We start from the raw sequence: 23328 nt of genomic DNA on the forward strand, positions 1-23328 counted from the left end.
TGGGACTGGACAACTGAGGGTTGATCACTCGATAAATTGCCCTATTCTGTTCTTTCCCTCTGAATCATTTGGCACTGGCCACTGACAGAAGACAGGATACTGGGTTAGATGGATCATTGATCTGTCCCAGTATAGCCCTTCTTATGTTGCACAACATATAAAAAAGAAATTAACCCTATAATTATTACAGCTAGACCCACATTTAAAGTTGGAGGCTAGAAATAAAAAAATGTTATAAATAACTTAAATGAAGTCACAAGGTTGTTTCCAGTAGAAAGCTGGGCAGTAATCAATGTGCTTAATGTGCTGTAGATACCTGAAGTTTGAGCATCATGAGAAAAACCTTCCATGTCTGAGAGGTGCTTCCATCTAAGTCTCTATCACTTTAACAAGCTATTTCACTCAAAATTAACAAAGGGGAAACAACTTTTAAAAAAATTATTTGAAGAAATAAGTTTCTTAAAGTACTTTTCAAAAAAAAGGCTAGACTTTTCTCCTCCTCTGTGTAAACTTGAATAGCTCTTACCCACAGTGGCTTTTAACCTTGTTACTTAACCATATTATTTTAAAGCGCCTCAGTGGGAGACCTCACACCTTAACTGAAAGCTTTGACTTTTTTTTTTTTTAAAAAAAATAGAAGTTTAAAGGGACTCTGAAGCTTAACATGACACAGGGTCTTTAAGCTAGATGCCTCTGCAGGAGGTGGGGGAGAATGTGTTGCTACCTTCAAAAATTCTTTGCTATCGTGGAGAGATTTCCAGCTGGTGGTAAGATGACCGCTACAGGCTGGGGACCTACTGGCTAAGCAGCAGTTCTGCAGAAAAGGACCTGGGGATTACAGTGGATGAGAAGCTGGATATGAATCAGCAGTGTGCCCTTATTGGGCTGCATTAGTAGGAGCATTGTCAGCAGATCGAGAGAAGTGATTATTCTCCTCTATTCGGCACTGGTGAGGCTACATCTGGAGTACTGTGTCCAGTTTTGGGCCGCCCACTACAGAAAGGATGTGGACAAATTGGAGAGTGTCCAGTGGAGGGCAATGAAAATGATCAGGGGACTGGAGCACGTGACTCACGGGAAGAGGCTGAGGAACTTGGCTTGTTTAGTCTGCAGAAGAGAAGAGTGAGGGAGGATTTGATAGCAGCCTTCAACTACCTGAAGGGGGGTTCGAAAGAAGATGGAGCTCGGCTGTTCTCAGTGGTGGCAGGTGACAGAACAAGAAGCAATGGCCTCAAGTTCCAGCAGGGGAGGTCTAGGTTGGATATTAGAAAACACTATTTCACTAGGAGGGTGGTGAAGCCCTGGAATGGGTTCCCTAGGGAGGTGGTGGAATCTCCCTCCTTAGAGGTTTTTAAGGCCCGGCTTGACAAAGCCCTGGCTGGGATGATTTAGTTGGGCTTGGTCCTGCTTTGAGCAGGGATTGGACTAGGTGACCTCCTGAGGTCCCTTCCAACCCTGATATTCTATGATTCTGTGGAATCATTCATGGGGGTCTTTAAGGGATACAAACAGGGCCCTAGCGGCTGCTGGACAGGAAGGTGAGAGCCACACCAGGCTATGTGCCAATGAACCAGTCCTGCAGCTGCACTCAGAGGGGGTGCACTCAAAGCAGCAAGAAAAAGTCAGGAGGCATGGCCCCCCATCCATGCCCTGGCTGCACCTCAGCCTGGCTGGGGGGAGGGTGGCCTGTGCCAGCCGGCGGCGGGCCTGCTGAGCGGGCAGAGGGAAATAAGGGCGCCCCACGGCAGCCGCTCCGGGCGGAACAGAACCCGGGTACGCGGCTGGCGCCACGGCGCCCCCTAGGGGCGGGAACAGACAGAGCGGCGGGGCCGCCATTTTGTTTGGCGCTGTTTCCACGGAGACCAGCGAGGGTCCGGCCGGGGTGAGCGGGCGAGGCCGATGGCGGCCGCGGGGCGCTCCGGCCTGGAGGAGCTGCAGCTCACGGCCGAGGAGGTGGAGCGGCTGAAGGGCGCCTTCCGGGACGAGCGGTTCCGGGCGCTGCTGGCGGAGTACGCGGCGGAGCTGGCCGACCCGGAGCAGCAGCGGCGGTACGAGGCGGAGGTGACGGCGCTGGAGCGGGAGCGCGGGGTGGAGGTGCGCTTCGTGCACCCGGCGCCGGGCTACGTGCTGCGGACCAGCCAGGGGGGCGCCCAGCGCTGCTACCTCAACGTCTGCAGCGACCCGCTGCTGGGCCGGCCCCAGGCCCGCGCCGAGCCCCGCGGCCAGCGCTGGGCCCTGCCCTACAGCCTGGCCCCCGGCCGCGAGGAGCTGGGCCGCGCCGGCCGCCGGCGCCTGGTCTACGACGTGGTCTTCCACCCGGAGACGCTGCGCCTGGCCGCCCGCAGCGCCCGCTTCAGGCGCATGGTGAGCGACACGGCGCTGGAGGCGGTGCAGAGCCGCTTCGGGGTGCAGCTGGACCGGGCCAACGCCGTCCCGCTGCGGGGCACCGCCTACAAGGGGGTCCCGCAGGCCTCCGTCATCCGCACCCCGCTGCCAGGGGGCGCCCCGCCGCCGCGGGCCGAGGAGCCCGGCTCCCCGCTGCCGCCCTTCCCGTCCCCCTACTCCTACCCCGCTGCCCCCGGCGGCAGCGCCCAGCCGCCGCCGCCGGCCCCCGCCGCGCCGCCCGGCCCCCAGCCGGGTGACGGGGCTCGGCCCCCGGCCCCCACCGCGCCCCGCTGGAGCCTGCGGCACCGCTCCTACGTGGACCTGCAGGACTATCGCTGCTGCCGGGACTCGGCGCCCAGCCCGGTGCCCCGGGAGCTGGTGGTGACCATCGACCTGCCGCTGCTGAGCTCTGCCGGCCAGGCCGCCTTGGAGATCCGGGGGCGGGAGCTGCGCCTGGACTCGCAGCGGCCCGCCTACCGCCTCCGCCTCCGCCTGCCCTACCCGGTGGACGAGAACCGCGGGCAGGCCACCTTCAACAAGGCCAAGCGGCAGCTGCTGGTCACGCTGCCCGTCCTGAGCGTCGCGGCCCCTGCCGAGCCCAGCGGAGCGAGCCTGGAGGAGCCCGAAGTCGGCCCGGCTTCCTCAGTAGGCCTTGGTCCGGGCCAGGAGCAGCGGGAAGAGGCAGGGCCTGCAGCCGGGGAGGAGGAGGAGGAGCTCGGGCTGCCGCCAACTGAGCAAGCGTGTGTGCCAGGCGGTAGCGGCCGGGCCCCCAGCAGCCTGACTCCTCCCGTGACACCGGTGTGCCCCGACAGCGTGGATCTGACCTCGTGCACCACCACCAGCAGCCAGGCGGATCCTTCCCTGGCACCCAGTAACGGGACAGATCTTCCCACTTGTCCCAGCAACAGCCTGTACCCTGCCGTGCCCACCGAGTGCCTGAGCCGCAGCGTAGAGCCCCCCATGAGCTGCAGCGGCGACCCAGACCGTCCTGCGGCCCCCAGCACCATGACCGCTCCGGTTTGTCCCGCCTTCCAGTGCACCCAAGACGAAGAATCTCTGACCCTGCTCTTGCAGGTGCCAAACATCCAGCCAGAGAGTTTGAAGGGGGAAGTTGGCACAAATCACTACAGACTCAGTTTCAGTTCCAAGGACGCTGCTTCCTACTCCTTCCTCTTACAGTTTCCTCTTGAAAACAAGCTGACCCCCCCCGAGGCTGGTATTAATGTCTCCCCCAACAACGCTGTAATAGGACTATCCAAATCTCCTGAGAGTGGTGGACTTTGGGGGAAGATGTACTTCGGCTTAAACAGCAACACTCTGCAGGTAATTATCTCTAAAATGACACATCCAATATATAATGATCCCAAAATAAGCTTAAATTTAGATGTGCTTTGGGGAAGGTCATAGCTTGATCTAGTTAAAAAAGGATGATTGACTTAGGGGATAGTTAATGGGCTATAAAGCTTTTCACTTCTAGGCCACTAGTTCAGGTTTAAACCAGGGGGTAGTGTCTTCAAGTCCATTACCATCTGACAGCTGTTCAGTGGCCTATTGTAAAATGAACCAGTACCTGTGATGGCCCTATTCTGATTCACAGATGGTGGGCAGACGTTCACATGGCAGAGATCACTGCTACTATTAAGAATCTTAGCAAAAGCCCAGCATTGAATGGGGTGGAATACAAACTATTATTGCTCTCAGAGGTGGTCCCTCTAAGGGCTTGTCTACACTGGCAACTACTCTGCTGTGACAGCGCTTTAATGTGCTTTGTGTAGTCACGGCACAGTGCTCTAAAAAAACACCTCCACAAGGGGAAAGGCTAGCAGTGCTGAAACTTGCAGCACTCAGGGGTGTTCTTTCACACCGCTAAGCGAGAAAGTTGTAGCATTGTAAATTGCCAGTGTAGACAAGCCCTAAATAACTAAGGGTGAAGACAGGTAGGCACAACGGTGTGAGGGAAGCAAGGCCTAACCTTGCTGTACCTGTTTTGTGGTTAAATAATTGGCTTTAATCTCCAAGGCTGTCAAGCTGTCCTCTTCCACAAGCACTAAATTCACATGAACAATAGTGTATGTATGTGTGCACACATACAATTATTTTGAGATGAAAGTGTGTGAATATAGTATACACCAGTGGTTCTCAACAAGGGATACTCAGAGGTCTTCAAGGGGGTACATCAACTCATCTAGATATTTGCCTAGTTTTACAGCCAGCTACATAAAAAACCAAAACACTTAACGAAGTCAGTACAAACTAAAATTTCATACAGACAATAACTTGTTTATACTGCTCTATAATCTGTATACTGAAATGTAAGTACAATATTTATATTCAGATTGATCTATTTTATAATTATATAGTAAAAATAATAAAGTAAGCAATTTTTCAGTAATAGTGTGCTGTGACACTTTTCCATTTTTATGTCTGATTTTGTAAGCAAGTAGTTTTTAAGTGAGGTGAAACGGGGGGGGGGGGGTACTCAAGACAAATCAGAGTCCTGAAAGGGGTACAGTAGTCTGGAAAGGTTGAGAGCCACTGCTATACACAACCAATTTCAAGATAACTATATACTGCTATAACTGTTGAAATAAGATTGCTAAAACAAGCAGGTTAACATAAAAAGCAGCTTTAAACGTTAAAAAGCCATTGATTGTCATCTTGAATTAGAGCTCCAGTAACGTCATGTGAGCAACCTAGATGTGATTTCTCGCTTAATTTTTTCCTTATTCCCTGTGCCATGGGCCTTCAACGTGACTTTTTCTCAGTAGTCATCTAGAAATACCTGTTTCCAACATATGGAAATACTCAAAACTGGTTTTCTTCAATAGTGAAGAGCATTCACAGAGATTTCCATGATAAAGAACTGGACTTTCCTGCACATGGAGCACTTAAAACAAACTTTCCATGTATAAGTACCCAAGAGAATGGAGTTTTGGGTTCAACTTCACTATATTGTAGAACCATGAAATCCTTTACAACTTGGAACACACATTGTGAGATGCCCATTCTGTAAAGCTGACTAATGTCTTCAGTATATTCGCTGGGCTGAGGGCCTGGAGCATGGAAAAATTCTTTCCAAAATCTGCAAAAAGAAAAGGAGTACTTGTGGCACCTTAGAGACTAACCAATTTATTTGAGCATAAGCTTTCGTGAGCTACAGCTCACTTCATCGGATCCAAAATCTGAGGATTGCAAAATATTGTGTGACGCTTTCAGGGATTCTGGGACTTCTTAATTTTTGTTTTTTTTCCCCCCAGTTAGTATAGAAAGGGACAAGTTTTTTGAAACCTGGCTTCTAATTTTGCATGCCTACATGAAAGTCATCTTATATCAGTGTGGGAGAAGTTGCTGGTGAAAGGAAACCATGTCATTACGGGGCAGTGTAAAAAGTTGAGAATTCATTGGATGGCCCTTCACTATAGCTGTTGTGGTGAATTACCTGGGACAGATTCATGGGCATTTTCTTCAAAGCAAGAGCTTCTGATGTACATCAGTGGAACCATGAGGCATTATCCTCAATGTTTTTAATCCATGTGACTAAGAGCTTTTCTTACCTGATATGGCATTGGCCCTATCTGTGCAGATTTCAGTAGACCACTGTCACAGAATATAGGAATCTTTGACTGTTTCCTGAAAAGTCTTAGATATGCATTCTCCTGGTGCAGCTTCACATGGGTATTTTCCCTTTGTCATAATTATTTAGCATGGTGTGTACTCTCTGTATGAAATTCACGTGCACGCAGGTATTACCAGAAACTCTAGCAGCCTGTTGCGCATTCTTGCATCCTAGTACTTGCCAAATCATTATGTAGGGTGCTCAGATAACACCAAAACGTTGCACAGTATTACATTTTTTGCACGACCTCCCATGAGTCCCCTCTGTGATTCTTGTGGAGGTAATGAACCTCAGTTTGGGACACTCTGATGTAATATAATGTGCTTGTAATGAGGTGAATGATTATCTGATTTAATTTTCATGTACCAGTTGAACCTGACTGTTGGTGTTTGGTACATGCATTCATTAGGAGTTAGAATCATAGAATATCAGGGTTGGAAAGGACTTCAGGAGGTCATCTAGTCCAACCCCCTGCTCAAAGCAGGACCAATCCCCAACTCCCCAGATCCCTAAATGGCCCCCTCAGGGATTGAACTCACATCCCTGGGCCAGACCAATGCTCAAACCACTGAGCTATCCCTCCCCAATTTTTGCCCCAATCCCTATATGGCCCCTTCAAGGATTGAACTCACAACCCCGGGTTTAACAGGCCTATGCTCAAACCACTGAGCTATCCCTCCCCTCCGCTTCTGAGTATATGTGGGGAAGGTCACTAAAAGGTTATTCAGGATATCAATCAATCAAAATAGTCAAATGCCTTTCTGAGTTAAAATTTTGAAATTAGATAATCTCATTCATTTTGGACCACTAAATGTGTGTGTGTAGGGGAGAGGATGTTTAGGACTTATCATAGGCCATCAGCAGTTCATTAACGTAGTAGATTAAAAATTAATTTATTCTGAGAGACAGTTTTTTTAGGACACAGTCTTTGAGTTGACATAGTACCACTATTTTCAAGAAGTATAGTTCAGGGAGTAATATTTTTTTCTTTTTCTTTGTTAGACGAGGTCAGATCTTTTAGGGTCTCTGGGCTGGCATACATTCATACTAAATATTTAGGTTTCAATTTTCATATGTGCTGAGCACTTGTAGTTCCAGTTGAAGTAAAAGGGAACTGTAGATGTTCAGTGTTACCCCCTAACTGTCCTCTTTGCGAGGTGGTGTCAGGGACAAATCAAAGGGGAACACAGCGCATCCATCTGATTAAATATTGGCACAAACTCAAAATGCTTTCATCCAAACTTATTATTTTATTAGATCTCAAGCACACACAAATATGCAAAAGGGTTAGAGCGCCCCCAAACAATAGTCTGGAGGTGTCTCAAGTGGTCAAATGACAAGGTTCAAGTGGCCAGCAATCCGCGTGACACTGGGGATTCCAAGAGATGTCCAGAAGGTCAGATCCAAATCACTCAGACCTCTTCCCCTTTTTATGCTCAAAATGTCACCAATAACCACTGAGCAAGAAGTTTGTTAAGCAAGAAATTTCGAGACCTTAGTTATACAGATGTTTTTGCAGAGTCTGCAGTCTCATGGGCCCCAACACACACACACACCAGAAGTCAGATATAGACAGACTCCTTGTCTTTTCAAAACCACATACTTCAGCAATTTGAAAGAGATATATAAAAAAACAATTCAGACATATATTAACCAACCGTTTGAGGTTTTTTTAGTAGCGTGGGGGAATCTGTCTCTACTGTGGGATTTGCAGGATCTAAGGTTTTTGTGGATGGTAATGGGATAAAAATGCAAGAAACAATGCAGGAACGGGTGAGAGTGGGTATTGTGGGGTGGGTTGGGAGTGGGATTAAAAAAATATTCCCATACAGGGCTCTGATTTAGGGTACTGTCCCTCAAGGCCTCTTCCAAAATCCCCTCCCAGGCTGTTTGCCTAGATTTACCCAAAAGCAGATCCTGATCTCTCCCACTGTTACTTATATTCTAGTCTATATTTCCTGTGTTCACACTGGACTACATTCTCCAGAATGCTGTGGTCCTAGGCTGACCCAGGAACAGGGCAAGTGGAAAATCCTGACCCCCCTCTTAAAGGGCTAGCTTGCCTCTTGACATTCAGCCTATGAAATGAAATACTTAATTCTTAACAGAAATAGAAAGCAGGTTTTGATCTTGTTGGGTGAATCAAGAATATATTCTGCTGTCAATAGACTATTTTGTAACAGTAGTTTAAACTATATTCAGAAATGGGAAGCAGACTCAGAGAGGCAGTTAATTTAGGCAGACCAACCACCTGCAGCTTTTGGGGGCAAAAGTGCCTTATTTTATTTAATTAGAGAAATGTTAGTTAAAGTACTAACTGAAATGTATTTAACTTCCTCCAGGTTAAGTGTAAGAGACATCAGGTATTCCTCAGAGTGCTGAGGAGGCTATGCTCATAGGGGTATATACTTTTATCATTGGTGATTGTGCTCTAAAATCATCATCTTTGGAGGAAAAGTTACTGAATACTTAAAATCCTAAAGGCTGACCGCCCTTTAGACATTGGCATTAGGTTTATTCCATAACATATTAGGAATAAGATTACATAGAGAATTGTGCTACCTCCTTTTGTGGGCTATGTATATTATCACCTGTACATGGAATAATCCCCTTACTCTTATCTTTGATTGAGCCCAGTGTTTATGGGATGTAGTGGTGCTGGAAAAATATTTAACTTTTCTAAATATACTTTTTTCATTACTACACTATCTGGTACTCTTTCATCACTGAAGGACACAATCCTCTGTACCAAAAAACCCAAGATCAAACAAACCTGCTTATGATGTGTGTTGGGACTTCAGCTCATGAGTTGTGGTCACAATAATGTCCTCTTTTTAATCTTAAATAAGAACAGTCATACTTTACCATAATGGGAAGTAAATTAAACTTGGGCCTGTGGACTGGTTACAGAGAATGGTAATACACCCCATTTTCTAAGTAATGTTAGACATGCTGTGTTAGTTCATGGTTCGCTCTTATAGTAGATAATTACAAGTTTTATTGTTTGTGAGAAGTTAATTAAGGCATATGTCTGAAAGGATAGGAGAGCTCTCTTGGACCCTTGCATCAACATTGACACGCCTGTGGAGTACATTTTAGATCTGTGTGCAACCAAGTATACCCAAACGACAGTGGATTGACTGTTATCCTACACAGCTGGACCTCCTCATGAATTGACAGTCTAAGATAAAGCAAGCATTGTTTTTTCCTTTCTTCTCATATGCTTATATTAGTTTTGTAAGAGTTGGACTCGTGAAATGTATAGTCTTACCTAACTGCATATGTTAATGCTTCCTTGTTATAATGCTGAGAATCTGACCGGCCCCTTCATAATAATTGATTCTGTGTATAATGCTGTAACAGCTGTAACTTCTACCTAGTATTATCTTAAGCACATGTGTAGATATGTACTTTAGAAATGTCGTATTTTCTAACATCTAAACTCCTATGCTCTTTTTTGGTGATAAGGCACATTATAGGGAAAATCCTATTTTGTTAAAGGTAAATGTCCTCCACAGTTGTCTATGTCACAGAGATGTTGACAAGAGAGGCCATGGGAACTTTTTATATAGTCTGTCATTTTTAAATTTTTTTTAAAGGGACTCTCAAGGCTGACAGTCCCTAAAAGTAGTCAATCTCACAATATCTTTAAAAATACCATTTTTTTTCTTTTATAAAAATTTCTTCTGACACTTAAAATTATCAACCTTTCCAAAATCAGGGCTGCATTATGGATACAAGTGTGGTAACCCATTATATATGAACCCAGAGGGCTGTGTTCTGAAGTGCAGGGTTCATGTATATTTAAAGCCCTTTCCAACTTCCAAGAATAAAGCTGTCCATGAGAGCTGAGGGGATGGCACAATGCACCCACAAAATCTGCTTCCCTGCAAACCAAAACAAAGCTGGTGGATCTTACTGATGTCATTTATGAAAGTAGTGGTAGCCTGTCTGTCTTTAGTGCTGGACAAAACTTTTCCTATTATTTCAAAGCAATTTTGAATGTGACTACAAGTGTTGAAAATTTTGTCTTTGTCTATATAGTTGTTTGCAGGTTCTGTAGAGTACTCTTTTTCCTGTCTAAAAAAGAGTTAATATATTGTGATTGGGGCTAGGTTACTTATTATAAGACGATGCTAGAAACTAAGACTTTCAAGATTACTCCTGTGAATGTTTTATTTTGGGGTCAATTAATTCTGTACTGAAGATTTCGAGACACTTACCAAGTTTTTGGCAGGTCACAGGAAGGAAAAAAAGAGAACAGAACAGATTCATTGCTTGGTTTTGAAATAATCTCTTCCCTAAACTACATTACAAATAATAATAGGTTTCCCTCTCATATAAAGCAAACTGATTTCTGAAAAACCTTTAATTGTTAGGTGCATTATGGGACTGGACTAGGTGACCTCTCGAGGTCCCTTCCAGTCCTATGATTCTATAATTCAGCACTCAGATTGTATGTGATCAAGAGGAGAGTTCAACAGAAACCATTGACGTCTACAGTTTGTTCCTCAGCACGATCAATCAACAGAGCAAACTCTACAGATGGCAGATGCAGTACAAGATGACAACGACTCAAGGATTCCAGACAGCCAGTCATTGTAACTAACGGACAGCCAAATGAACAAGTTCTTATGCAACTAGGTCATGTAATTAGAAAACCAATACCATTCAGAGACACTTATCAGACAAATTTTAGAGTAGCAGCCATGTTAGTCTGTATTCGCAAAAAAAAAGGAGTACTTGTGGTACCTTAGAGACTAACAAATTTATTTGAGCATAAGCTTTCATCTGAATGCATCCGATGAAGTGAGCTGTAGCTCACGAAAGCTTATGCTTAAATAAATTTGTTAGTCTCTAAGGTACCACAAGTACTCCTTTTCTTTAACAGACAAAGACAGTGTGATAGCATAAATACTGTAAATGATAGGAGTGTAGAACTTAAAGGGGGAGATATAACAGAATGCTAAAGTTTATTATACTGTTCTGCCACTTGGTGGCACTGTGTGAAATACCGTCTTTAAGCTAACCTCAGTCATAGCTGGCAAAGCATTAAAGGATCTTATGATACGCACTAGATGTGTTCGTCTCGCTGAGAAGCAAGCTGGGTAGTTAGTCCACGTCTGGTACAGGAGCATAACAGGGATATCAATGGCTAAGTCCTTTCTACAAAATGCAGTCACCATTACTACCATTGGTGGTGGATGCTGCTAGTGTAAACAAGCCCCCTACTGTATTCTGTTCATGAATAATCTCTCTGCACCCTTCCTTTCTGTCCTGCTGTCTGTGTACGTTTCTTGGATTGTAAACTCTTCGGGCAGAAAATGGGTTTAATTCTATACTTTGTAAATTGGCAGTATACACATGATCTCCAAATTTTCATTTAATATTGTATGACTATGGAACTATTTCATGCTCCCAATTATAGCTTCTTTTAGTGATCAGAATTATATCTTTGAGAGTCCAGACACAGTTGGATGAGAGAGCTGAAAATATTTAAAATTGCCTCATTGCATCTAACATCAACAGGACTTCCCTGGTGGCTGTACTTTTCTGGTATTCTGGTATTGTATTTTTCTTAAGGGAAGGTAATTAAGCAAACCCAAAGATCCAGAACTTTTTTTAATCGAATATCAAAAGAGAAGGGAGGGCAATTGAAACATTTTTTTCATTGTAATCGTTCCTCAAATGGAAACTTAAACACATTACATGTAGAAAACATGCCTCCCTTTAAACCATTGCCTCTTGTGTGAGTCAGACCCATATTTTGTACAGAAATCATTTAAACCATTTTCTTCATGTTCATCTCTCACTACTTCTGAGTGTCTTACTGAAAATTAATTAAACCAGAGATTTAAACAGATACTTTTTTCACAAGCAATGTGTGTGTCTCAGCTGCACTTTCAGAATCAGAATTTTATGTGTATGTATATATTTAGTGGGGTGCTGAGTACAAAAGCACTGATACATGTTCCTTTCACATTATGTAAACGTAACTTTGTTTCTTTTGCCTTTAGGAAAGGTTGTTTGTCAGTGAAGAAAATGTTGATGAATTTCTGGATAGTGTCTTGTGCCCTTCATTCCTCAAACAGACAACACTGGAAAGCCAACCATTAATTGAAGTACTTGATGTTACGGAGGTCAAAAGTCAAATCAGATTAAAGGTAAGGATCTGCTTAGCAATCATACATGGCACTTCTATAGTTAAACAAGAATAGTGTGTGAAACCTCCCTCAAATGGAGTCATTCCTGCTTTGTTTGGATACTACTGAAAATCATGTATAGGAAGTGATGTTTGCAAGTGTAAACATGAGTTTTTGGAAAGGCCGATTTACTTTAAACTCCATTTAATTTAACTTGAATGGTGAAGTGGAACTACGTACAGTTCTGGCTTGGCAACAGTTTATTGGGATGACAGTGAAACATTGTGTTGTCTCATGTATAAATACCTATATGTTAAATCCCTCCTTCATATTAAAACAAAAATAGTCTCAGATTTCTACCTCAGTAGTGTTCAGGGGATACAGATACCCAGAAAGTGCTTCCAGTTCACAGCCACTTGGCTGTGCTGGAGTCTACACGCTCCAGACAAACCAGGGGTAGGGACGTCATTGGAATAGAACCAGTCTGAGGCCTTGTCAACACTGCAGAGTTTTGGTGGCAAACAGCAGAAGTGTACACACTGTGAAGCCACTTTTGGTGACAAAACTCTTCTGTTTTTTGGTGACAAAAAACCACCTCGATGAGAGACATAGGGCTTTTTGCATTATGCAAATTTGCATCATTATGTCAACATAATTGGCCTCCCCAAGTATCACACATTATGACTGCTGTGACAGCTTGGCTCTGCTCGCTGTTTTCAACTTGGCTGCCCTGCAGGCATGCGCCTCTCCCCTTTCAAGGCTCCAGGAAGCTTTGACATTCCTCGCCCTGGAGAGCTCACCCAGCTGCTGAGGAGGCTGTGGGAGAGAGAGCTCAAGGGAATTGCAGAACTGCAGGTAGGCAAAGCAGGCTGCTGCTGTGGGGGAGGGGGGAGCGAGAGAGACTGTTGTGGATTGATTGCTCAGGCTGCTGTCTGAACATAGAGACAGCATGCCATCACACTCCTCCCCAACACACGCACTTCCCCTGCACGCACGCACGCACTCTCACACACACACACCTCTTCCTCCTCCACATACACTTCAGTTGAAAAACAGCTGGCAATCTAGTGGGATGCCCAGGGAACAATGGGATTGAGAAACCTGCACCATGTGACACTGTACTTACCCCATGAGGCATTGCAAACCCTTCCCAAAGCACCATGCAACCAATTGCACAGTGGGATAGCTACCCACAGTGCACTGCTCTGTGTGTCAATGCAAGAGCTGCTAGTGTGGATGGGCTCTGCCAACACAAGGAGCATAGTGTGGATATGCAACAGTGGGTAATTAAAGCGGCATAACTTTTGTTGACAAAACTCTGCAGTGTAGACAAGACCTAACTCTCCAACTCTTCTTTAAGGATGTGCTCAATATGAATAAGTGAAGAGTCCATGTCCCTCCATATACACAATTTTGAGTAAAGTTTTGGAACCCTGTGGATATAGTGTACAGTATTTCAGTGGTTCTCAACCAATATCTAGATGAGTTGATGTACCCCCTGGCCTGGGGGTACATGGGTCTTCCAAGGGGTACATCAACTCATCGAGATATTTGCCTAGTTTTACAACAGTCTACATAAAAAGCGCTAGAGAAGTCAGTACAAACTAAAATTTCATACGTTGACTTGTTTATACTGCTCTATATGCTATACATTGAAATGTAAGTACAATATTTATATGCCTATTTATAATTATATGGCAAAAATGAGAAAGTAAGCAATTGTTCAGTAATAGTGTGCTGTATTTTGTATTTTTATGTCTGATTTTGTAAGCAAGTAGTTTTTAAGTGAGGTGAAACTTTGGGGTACTTAAGATAAATCAGAGTCCTGAAAGGTGTACAGTAGTCTGGAAAAGTTGAGAACCACTGGCATACTCCATTGGGTTGAGGTACCTCTGATTTAAAATCTTTCATGCTTATAGATGCGGCTCAAGACAGAAGGCCCAAAATTTATACTTTGGAATGTGGGGGTCACAGACGGGAGGCTTAGGGAGAGGACAGAAAACTCGTCGTTTTGGGGATTGCAGTGAGGATGGACTATGCTGAGATGGACAGGGAGGTCACAACAAAGAGGAGCAGTGGGACTGTCGGGAAGGTAGAGAGGGTACCTTGGAAAGTTTGTCTGGATAAAAATCTCAACTTCTTCTATTTGAGCTGAGCTAAATCTTTGAATCTTGTGAGTTTTCTGTGTCAGTTAGGGCATACTTGTGAGAGTACAGGGCTGTCGTCTACAGAAGAGCAGTGTGACTAGAGGATTAACATGGGACTGGGAGGCAGGACTTCATGAATTCTAATCCTACCACTGCCATTCATGTGGTGTCAGCTAACTGACTCTCCTCCCTCAGTTTTTCCATTAGTTCACAGGGTATCTGAGGGGTATAGTAAGCTTAAGCATTATCTCCATTTTATCAAACACAAAACTGTGGTACATAGGATAAGTAACTTGCCAGAAGTCCTACAAAAACTACATGGCAGTGTCAACCACAGGAAATCAAACTCTCCTTGCTCCTTGTCTCCTGCCTTACCCAGAAAACTATCCTTTCTGCCCCCTTCATTGTCTAAATACACGGAGGTACAGCCACACTTATAACCCCCCCCAAAATTAATTACATCTGAACCCTTTACAATAACTGAACAAGTTTGGAAAAAGCTTTCTCTGCTTTTTCAGTTTAACTTTGTCCATAGTAACTTTCACTGTTTCCCGTCTCTAGTGAATGTTTCCTCTCTTGTTTGTATGAAATTTTCAGAGTAATAGAGAGCACAACGTTTTTAAGATAGCAAAATGTGATGGTAAAACTACCAAAACTGATGGGGATTTGGGAAGGCATAGCACTTGAAACTTCTCTCTTTTTGAAACCCATTACATTACGTTTCAAGTTGACAGGGTCTGTTTAGGTCCCATCTACAACTGTATGTTGCAGCTCTAGCCAACACTTATATGCTAATCCAAAAACCGGTTTCAGAGTAACAGCCGTGTTAGTCTGTATTCGCAAAAAGAAAAGGAGGACTTGTGGCACCTTAGAGACTAACCAATTTATTTGAGCATAAGCTTTCGTGAACTACAGCTCACTTCATCGGATGCATACTGTGGAAACTGCAGAAGACATTATATGTCTTATTATGTTGTTATTATATTATAATATTATATATTATATATATGTCTTCTGCAGTTTCCACAGTATGCATCCGATGAAGTGAGCTGTAGCTCACGAAAGCTCATGCTCAAATAAATTGGTTAGTCTCTAAGGTGCCACAAGTGCTCCTTTTCTTTAATCCAAAAACCAAAGTTCAGAAGTGGAATTTGGACTTTGATACTGAAGTAGCTGAGTAAAGAACTTACTTCAGGGCTAGTTGCTCCGCTGTTACTTCAGTTCACTCTTCTTTCAGTTAACTATGGTTAAACTATGAGAAGTTTTCCAGATTTCACTTTGCATCACATTGTGGTGTCCTCATTTGCATTTACATATTTTTGCATCGTTCCAAATTAGTCATGTTAAATATTTTGTCCCTCACTTTTGTAATTAATTCAATATTTAGCCATAGTTTAAGATGCATGTTTTGTGCAGATCTCAAAATAAGATATAGCCTTTTGCACATTCAGTTTGTTTGTGTCTAACAATAGATACTCCACAGTGGTACAGTCGGCCTAAATTCTGTGGCAAGGCTCCCTGATGAACGATATTGAATTGTCATTTGTGGCAGCTTCAAGTAATGTCAATAATAAGGTTTTAATTAAATAAATAGTCACTGTAGTAATCCCTTAACCTACTATTAATTTCAACAATTTGGCTTTACATTTTTTCAATTTTACTCCACCCTTAGTTTTCAGCATGCAGCAGAGTTGTGAAGTTCCAATATATCACTATTACCAGCCGGAGAGTGGGGTGGGAGGAGGTATTGTTTCATGGTCTCTGTGTATATAATGTCTTCTGCAGTTTCCACAGTATGCATCCGATGAAGTGAGCTGTAGCTCACGAAAGCTTATGCTCAAATAAATTGGTTAGTCTCTAAGGTGCCACAAGTCCTCCTTTTCTTTTTGCGAATACAGACTAACACGGCTGTTACTCTGAAACTTGTCATTATATCACTGCATTTCTAATCTATGAGTGCATTGTAGAAGTCTTTGGAGGAAAGCTGGAGATTTTGGACACTGAATAAACCAGGGGTTCTCAAACTGCACTGCACCCCCCCTTCTGACAACAAAAATTACTACATGACCCCAGGAGGGGGGACCAAAGCCTGAGCCTGCCCAAGCCCCGCTGCTGTAGGCAGAGGGGCCAAAGCCCAACCCTCACCGCTGCAGGCAGGGAGGCCAAAGCCCAAGCCCTGCCATTGAGGAGTGGGGGAAGGAGCGCAAAGCCTGAGCCCTACCACCCCAGGCAGGGAGGCCAAAGCCCAAGGGCTTCACCCCACATGAGGGGCCTGTAACCTGAGCCCCACCGCCCAGGGCTGAAGCCCTCGGGCCAAGCTTCAGCCCCGGGCCCCAGCAAGTCTAACACCAGCCCTGGCGACCCCATTAAAATGGGGTCCCGACCCAGTTTGAGAACCGCTGGGATAAACAGATTTGGCTTTTGGCACCAAGAAAGTGAGGGAGAGAGGGAAGGTAGTTTGGGGTGTTGGTACCCAAGAGATGGGTGAAGCTTTCGTCACTGCTAAGGGAATGAATCTTCTCTTACTTTCTTGTTCACACGGTGACAGTAACTCATCTGGGGGGTGGGGAGTAGACTAGAGAAGATTTGGAAGGGTAACAAATCTTGAAATTGCTAGTTCCCGGAGCTAGGCAGCTGCCTTTGTCAACATTAAGTCACTCCACCACAGCCAGCCACACCCTATTTATTAACAATGAATACACACCATGTAAAAGCTTCTGCTGAAATAACCAACAGCAAAAAAGTGAATGTGGATCTGTGGTATTCAGTCATCTGTTTCAGAGTGCTCACCTTAGTGAGATGAACAAGAACAGTTCTCTGACATTGTTTTATGTACACTCAAGAAGACAACACTGCATTAGTTAAACTTTCCACATGTGACAGGGACATAGTTTTCACAACTCTACAGGCTAGGAACATTTCCTCAAATGAAAGTTTATATTCTGGGGCCAATTTTGCAGCCATGGATTTATGCAAGGCTGTGTGTAATAACCCAACTGCAATCATTTGCTTTTTCTTCCACTATTAACTGTTGTACATCATTACCAATGGGCAGCTGTCCAGCAGCTCTTTCCCACCATAAGGTTTTACTCTGCTGTGGAAAGAGTCTCTATAATACACTCCCACATGCATTTTGATTACAGTATTGGGAAACCCTCAGCACAGGTCTGATTTAGCTTTCTGAAAGCACAGATTAACACAGATTGTAGATCTCATAGAAATAAATGCATCCTGAGTTATTCAGTGTCTAGGGCCTGCCATTGATCGTATTTTTGTGTGTTCAGTCAACATTAAGTGTTAGGGTATCAAAGTACAATTAATTTCCTGCTTTTTTTCCTCAACAGTCACAGGAGGTTAAACATTGTGAACTTGGTGAAAAAGAACAAAGAATTAACAATTCAGGAAGAGATCAAGTTGAAAAAGAGAACAGAAACTATTTAAAAACAAATATAGAAGCTAACCATATTGCAGCTGACACAGCTGGAGAACATGGTATGGAAACTGACATTACTACTGGATCTTTTACAACTGCTAAAACAATAGGAGTAGTAGATTGTAGTTCAGGCCATTGTTTGCAAGTTGAACCTATTGACACTAGTTTAGCAATTTCTGGGAAATCTCAGATAAATGAACCACAGTTAGAACTTGCTTTCACAACAGGCAAAAGTGCCACATCCTCGGACTGTGAAAAGCAAGAATTACTTCATTTGAAAGAGCAGGCAAAAATAAGAAGGGATGAAGAAGTCCTGTCTTCAGAGCCAGCAGAAGAGAACCAGCACCATTTGAACTGTAGACCAGTTTCTCCAATTATAAAGGAAATGAATATGCAAGATGGAAGTGTGCAAATTGTTAGAGATCATACAACACACGGTGCATTAATTTTTCAAAATTCTTTGTTGTATGAATTGGATTAAGTTATGTCAGTTAGGATTTTAATTGTAATGGTCAGTTTATTATCTGCAGTTCAGGCTTCTGTTTTTTTGGCATCGAAATCATTGCACGGAAAGCAGAAATCTGAACTTGAGTCTGACAACTTCAATAAGAGGAACCAATTTAATTGTTTTGTTTACAAGTCAATTTATGTTAATTTTGATTTTTTTACAGTTTTAACTTTCTTTAAAATAAAAATATTTTCATAAGAAATGTTCAATTGAGTAGAAATTAAAACATATAAACAGCAACAGTGGACTACTTTCCCTTCAAGGACTTGGATCTTGATTAGTTGTGTAATCTCTCTAATGTATTAAAGTTCTTATATATGTTTATCTACTGTGTTTTTGCAATGCTTCTCTCCAGATTTGCTATCTTTGTTCAACTTAATGACACACAATACCCATCATTTGAAGTAAATATTTGCCAATATTCATTTTGTGATGATTGTAGGGTTTTTTGGCAAATAACATTTTTCATTCCATGGAGAGACCTTAAAATAAATGTTTATACTGCTATCTTAGTCTACTACTTTCCTTCAGATACACAGTATCCAAATACACCATTTAACTAATTTGTTTCCTTGTTATCCAGTGCATCAAACCCTGCATTTCCCAACATCTCTGCATTTATTCATGTATAGTCATCTTCTAGTATGGAGTCAATTCATCTAAATTATTCTTACCACTCAAAATAAGTTTCCTGTGGTTTAAATGTGCTGCACGTCGGATTGCATGGCAGTGGAAGTGCAACAACAAGCAAGAACACTTCTGAGCTTTGATATCAAACTTTCAGATCCCTTTTCTGTCACTTTCAAAAAAAACAACCACCCATTCCTTTACAAACTGTTGTACATGCTGAAGAAAATGTACTTCTGAACAAAATGAGGTTAAATTTGATTTACAGTTCAAATCTCCCACGGTTAGGTTGTTTACGTAGCTGTGCCAACCACAAGTACTTCTTGGGGCTGCATATACTTAACAGAGCAAGTACTGAATTTTATTGCTTGTGACAACTTTAAAATGTATATACTGTGTTGGTTCCAGGATATTAGAGAGACAAGGTGGGTAAGATAATAACTTTTATTGGACCAACTTCCTGTTGGTGAGAGACTTACACCAAGCTCCTCTTCAAATAAAATCTGAAGAACAGCTCTGCATAAGCAGCAAAGCTTCGCGCGCTCTCTCTCTCACCAACAGGAAGTTGGTTCAGTAAAAGATATTACCTCACCCACCTTATCTAACTCTAAAGTTTGACAGTTAAATTACCCAGGAGAACAATTTGTTTTGGCATACATTCTATTTTTTAAAAAGTAATAAACATCCACATATTGAGATGGCTTCATAACAGTTGTTTTGTTTCCTCTCCAGTGAATACATTTAAGCAATTTATTCACATACCATAAAGTAGGAGAGAAAATTAAGAACGGAGTTTTGTTGAAAGTTACGTCTCCTCTATCAGCACACAAGTTAACCAGTTTCATTGAGCAATAATTATTTTTAGACAGGAACAAAAGGCCACTGACCCTCTCTTATCCTAATACAAGTGCAGTAGAGTTTTCTTCAGGCTGAATGTAACAAATTTATCCAATCACTTTTTTTTATTAATGTCTGTAAGTCATCTAGCTACATGAAAGTACTTTTAGAATAATTCATGTCACCCCATTTTTAAAACCTTGGTTTGTATGTATTTGATATGGTTTATGGGGACTAGCTGATGTTTAGAGAGTGACTGCATTCCAGCTGTCACGTACATTCCCCCTCTATACTTCGTCTAAGTCGTTCAGTGAAATCTGTTTTAAGTCTATTCCACAAAACTTCTTTAACTAGTATTGACAAGTTTGTTGTACTTCAATGGTAAGTGACATTTTTAAAAAAAAAAATGCATCACTACAGTTAGAACAGACAAATGTTTCACTTTAACAAATGGCATTGTTTCGTATTGTTTCTGGCTTTCAGTTCCAGTTCAATATATGTTTTCATTAAACAGTACGTTTATTCTTTTTATATGGCTGACTAATTCGAAAGCTAAGTGTTGTGATTACTTTCTGCCGAAGGAGGTTAATATTGTGTTTCTCTGTTTTAACTCAATTACTGATTTTTTTAATGAAGTTAGATGTACGCTCTTTGAATGGGTAATGATGACATTTGGTGTATGTTTAAACCCCTTTTGTATTAGGAAAACTGAATTTTGTCATAGCAGGAAAGATTTAAACTAAACTAATGGTTTTGCAGAATCAAGGACTTTCATGGTATTACAAATGTGAATTTTATTTTGGCAGAACTAAAAAAAAAAGTATATTTCTACATTAAACTGAGCAATGATTTGTCCCTCTTCATATAATCAAATACATAGCAAATAAGAGAATGCTCTTGCAGATATGCACCAAATCTCAAGCAAGCCTAATAAAATAGTACAAGCTTGTGGAATGCTGAATGATTTTACTCTAATGTCACTGAATTTAAACAATAAGTAGTTATTTAAAACAGTACAGGGCTGCTGGACTGCAAACTGACTAGAGTTCAGTCAAGCTTATTCCATTCCACCCTTACTCTTCTCAGTACTTTGAGTATCATGGATTTGCTCATTTCAAAATGTATTTTACATGGAGTTTAAGAGATTCTGAAAGTGAAAAGCCCTATAATGTAATAGAGAAGATGCATTTTAATGTTGTTTATCCTTGTCAGTAAGCACAGCATAATGGCTACTTTCTGTATGTGGGCTTAAATTTTGATTTCCAGCTGATCTCAGCAGTAGAGTCTGTCCAATTTAAAAAAATCTAACTGGGAAACATGAAAGATTACTATTTTTAGACACCTTTTACAAGAATGTTTATTCATCTTAAAGCAGAAACCCTTTTATACACTTTTGTCCATAAGACAGTATGGAATAATTCACAAGAGAGGCTATTTGAGAGTTTGATTTTCACTGCAGTCTGCGATAACTTTTACAGAGTTCATGGTCTCGAATATCTCCCCACCCTCCGTTTTTCACGTGAGGGGAGAGAGGTGCCATGGAGTACCTTTTACTGACACTCATTGTTTCAGGAAACAGGAACTGTTGGTTGCTGCTTAAGAGCGAGTCGATTTTGGCACTCTGGGTGGAGGGTCTGCAGGATTTCTTGTGGTGCATGCCACAGTCCCCTGTATGAAAAACCCTGGGGATTTCGGGTACTAGCACTTTCCAGAACTTTGGAAGACAAGAGACAGTCAAATGCTGCAGCGTCCAGTCCCAGTTGTAGTCGTCGTACGTGCAGAAGGCATCCGTGCACTCGATCAGTTGCTGGTACGTGTCTCTGCTGAAGGCCATGCCCATGTTGTGCTCGGTGGACTTCCACGTCTTCATCTCCACCTTGTCGGCTTTGCCGGAGAAGCCACCCCGCACGACGTTGTAGCTGCCAAGGGAGAGGACCTGGCACTCCGGGCACTCCCGCTGCTTCAGCGCCCACAGCTGCTTGAGGACGTGGTAGAAGTCGGGGGCCAGGTAGTGATCCTCCTCCAGGAAGAGCACCAGCCCCGTGTGCTCCCGCAGCGCCCGGAGCCGCTCCCACACGAAGTGCAGCTTCCACCACCAGTGGTGCTTGGTCTGCGAGAACTGGGCCTCGCGGTAGTGGCCGAAGGAGTCCGGGAACTCGGCGTTGATGCAGCCCAGGCGCCGCGCCGCCTGCCGGTCGAGGTCGCGCGGGCAGTCGCGGGGGTCGTGGCCGGGGAACTCGCGCGGGTAGAGCTGGCTGCTGAAGGGGAAGAAGATCTGCAGCACCTGGCAGAACTCCACCTCCGCCGCCAGCCGGTTCAGCTCCTCCGACCACAGGTCGTGGCTCAGCACCAGCAGCGCGCGCTCCACGCCCGGGGCCCGGCGCAGCGAGTCCAGCAGCAGCCGCAGGTGCTCGGCCCGCTCGTGCACCTGCACCACCAGCACCAGCTCCAGCTCGCCGGGCGGGCGGCGGGGGAGGCGCGCCAGGTTGCGCACGGGCTGGTCGAAGTTGAGCTGGTAGAAGAGCGAGCGGTAGCCCAGCGTGCGGTTGGCCGGCTCGGCCCTGGGCGGCGGCGGCGGCGGCGGCGCCGAGGCGTTGGCGGCCCGGCGGCCGGCGGCGGAGGCGGCGAGCTCGGCCGCCCGGCTGGCGGCGCGGGGCGCGGGCGGCTCGCCGGGCTCGGGCTTGCGCGGGCGGCCGTGGCTGCCCCAGAGCGCCAGGCCGCAGGCGGCCACCAGCAGCGCCAGCAGCAGCACCTTGCGCTTGTAGATGCGGAGCCGCATGGTCCCGGGGCGGGGGGCGGAAGCGGGGCCTGCCGCTCGGCTCGGCTCGGCTCGGCTCGGCTCGGCCCGCCCCTAGCTCATCGCGGGCGCCGCGCTCCCCGCTCGCCCCAGGCGGCGGCGGCCAGACCGAGCCCGGAAGGGGGAGGAGACGCCCCGGGGCCGCCCCTCCGGCATCAGCGCCGCGGCCCTCCCGGAGCGCGGGGGCGCCCAGCCCGCGGCGCGCGCATGGCCCCGGCGGCGGCGGCACCTCGCGGCCCGGCGCGGAGGGAGGCGGACACCAACTGTCACGGCGGCGGCGGCGGCGGCCGGCGGCGCGCGCGCGCGATGCCCGGGCTGCGCCCCGCCCCCCACACCGGACACGTCCCCGGCCGCCATAGGGCACGCGCCGCACGTGGGCCCTGGACCATTGGTCAAACGCGCTGTCACTCAGCGCCCGCCCGCCCCCCCTTCCGCTGCCCGAGGGGCCGGTTGATATTGAGCGCGGCTCCGCCGGCCGAGCCCCGCGGAGAGGGGCGGGGCCGGTTCCCGTGGCGGGGGGAGGGAGAAGCGTGGCCCAGTCTGGGCCGGGCCGGGCCGGGCCTGTCCTGTCCCGTCCCGGGGGCCGGGGTCTGTTCCGGGGGCCGGGGTCTGTTCCGGGGCCTGTCCCGGGGCGGGGGCCGGGGGGACGCGGGGCCTGTGTCCCGGGGGTCGGGGGGGCGCGGGGCCTGTGTCCCGGGGGCCGGGGGGACGCGGGGCCGGGGGGGCGCGGGGCCTGTCCCGGGGCGGGGGCCGGGGGGCCTGTGTCCCGGGGGCCGGGGGGACGCGGGGCCGGGGGGGGCGCGGGGCCTGTCCCGGGGCGGGGGCCGGGGGGACG

General features: G+C 45.5%; 2 protein-coding genes across 2 annotated transcripts; one reads left to right on the forward strand and one right to left on the reverse strand.

Moving 5' to 3' along the window:
- The first annotated feature begins 1829 nt into the window (after positions 1 to 1829).
- DNAAF2 (dynein axonemal assembly factor 2) lies at positions 1830 to 18556 on the forward strand. The gene is made up of 3 exons (XM_048855858.2): positions 1830 to 3708; positions 12019 to 12165; positions 17636 to 18556. The coding sequence occupies exons 1-3, from the start codon at positions 1900 to 1902 to the stop codon at positions 18203 to 18205; spliced, it is 2526 nt and encodes an 841-aa protein (XP_048711815.2). The 5' UTR covers positions 1830 to 1899; the 3' UTR covers positions 18206 to 18556.
- A 2471-nt stretch (positions 18557 to 21027) lies between these two features.
- MGAT2 (alpha-1,6-mannosyl-glycoprotein 2-beta-N-acetylglucosaminyltransferase) lies at positions 21028 to 22753 on the reverse strand. The gene has a single exon (XM_048855864.2). The coding sequence runs from the start codon at positions 22473 to 22475 to the stop codon at positions 21147 to 21149; it is 1329 nt and encodes a 442-aa protein (XP_048711821.2). The 5' UTR covers positions 22476 to 22753; the 3' UTR covers positions 21028 to 21146.
- Positions 22754 to 23328: the final 575 nt, after the last annotated feature.

Source organism: Caretta caretta, chromosome 6 (assembly GCF_965140235.1).
Source record: "Caretta caretta isolate rCarCar2 chromosome 6, rCarCar1.hap1, whole genome shotgun sequence".
Taxonomy (NCBI): domain Eukaryota; kingdom Metazoa; phylum Chordata; order Testudines; family Cheloniidae; genus Caretta; species Caretta caretta.

Excerpts from the sequence above, each read along its gene's own strand:
- DNAAF2 (XM_048855858.2), top strand. The coding sequence starts at position 1,900 with ATGGCGGCCGCGGGGCGCTCCGGCCTGGAGGAGCTGCAGCTCACGGCC. Across the intron at positions 3,709-12,018 it reads TAAACAGCAACACTCTGCAG|GAAAGGTTGTTTGTCAGTGA; the intron begins GTAATTATCTCT and ends TTTTGCCTTTAG. Across the intron at positions 12,166-17,635 it reads AAAGTCAAATCAGATTAAAG|TCACAGGAGGTTAAACATTG; the intron begins GTAAGGATCTGC and ends TTTCCTCAACAG.
- MGAT2 (XM_048855864.2), bottom strand. The coding sequence starts at position 22,475 with ATGCGGCTCCGCATCTACAAGCGCAAGGTGCTGCTGCTGGCGCTGCTG.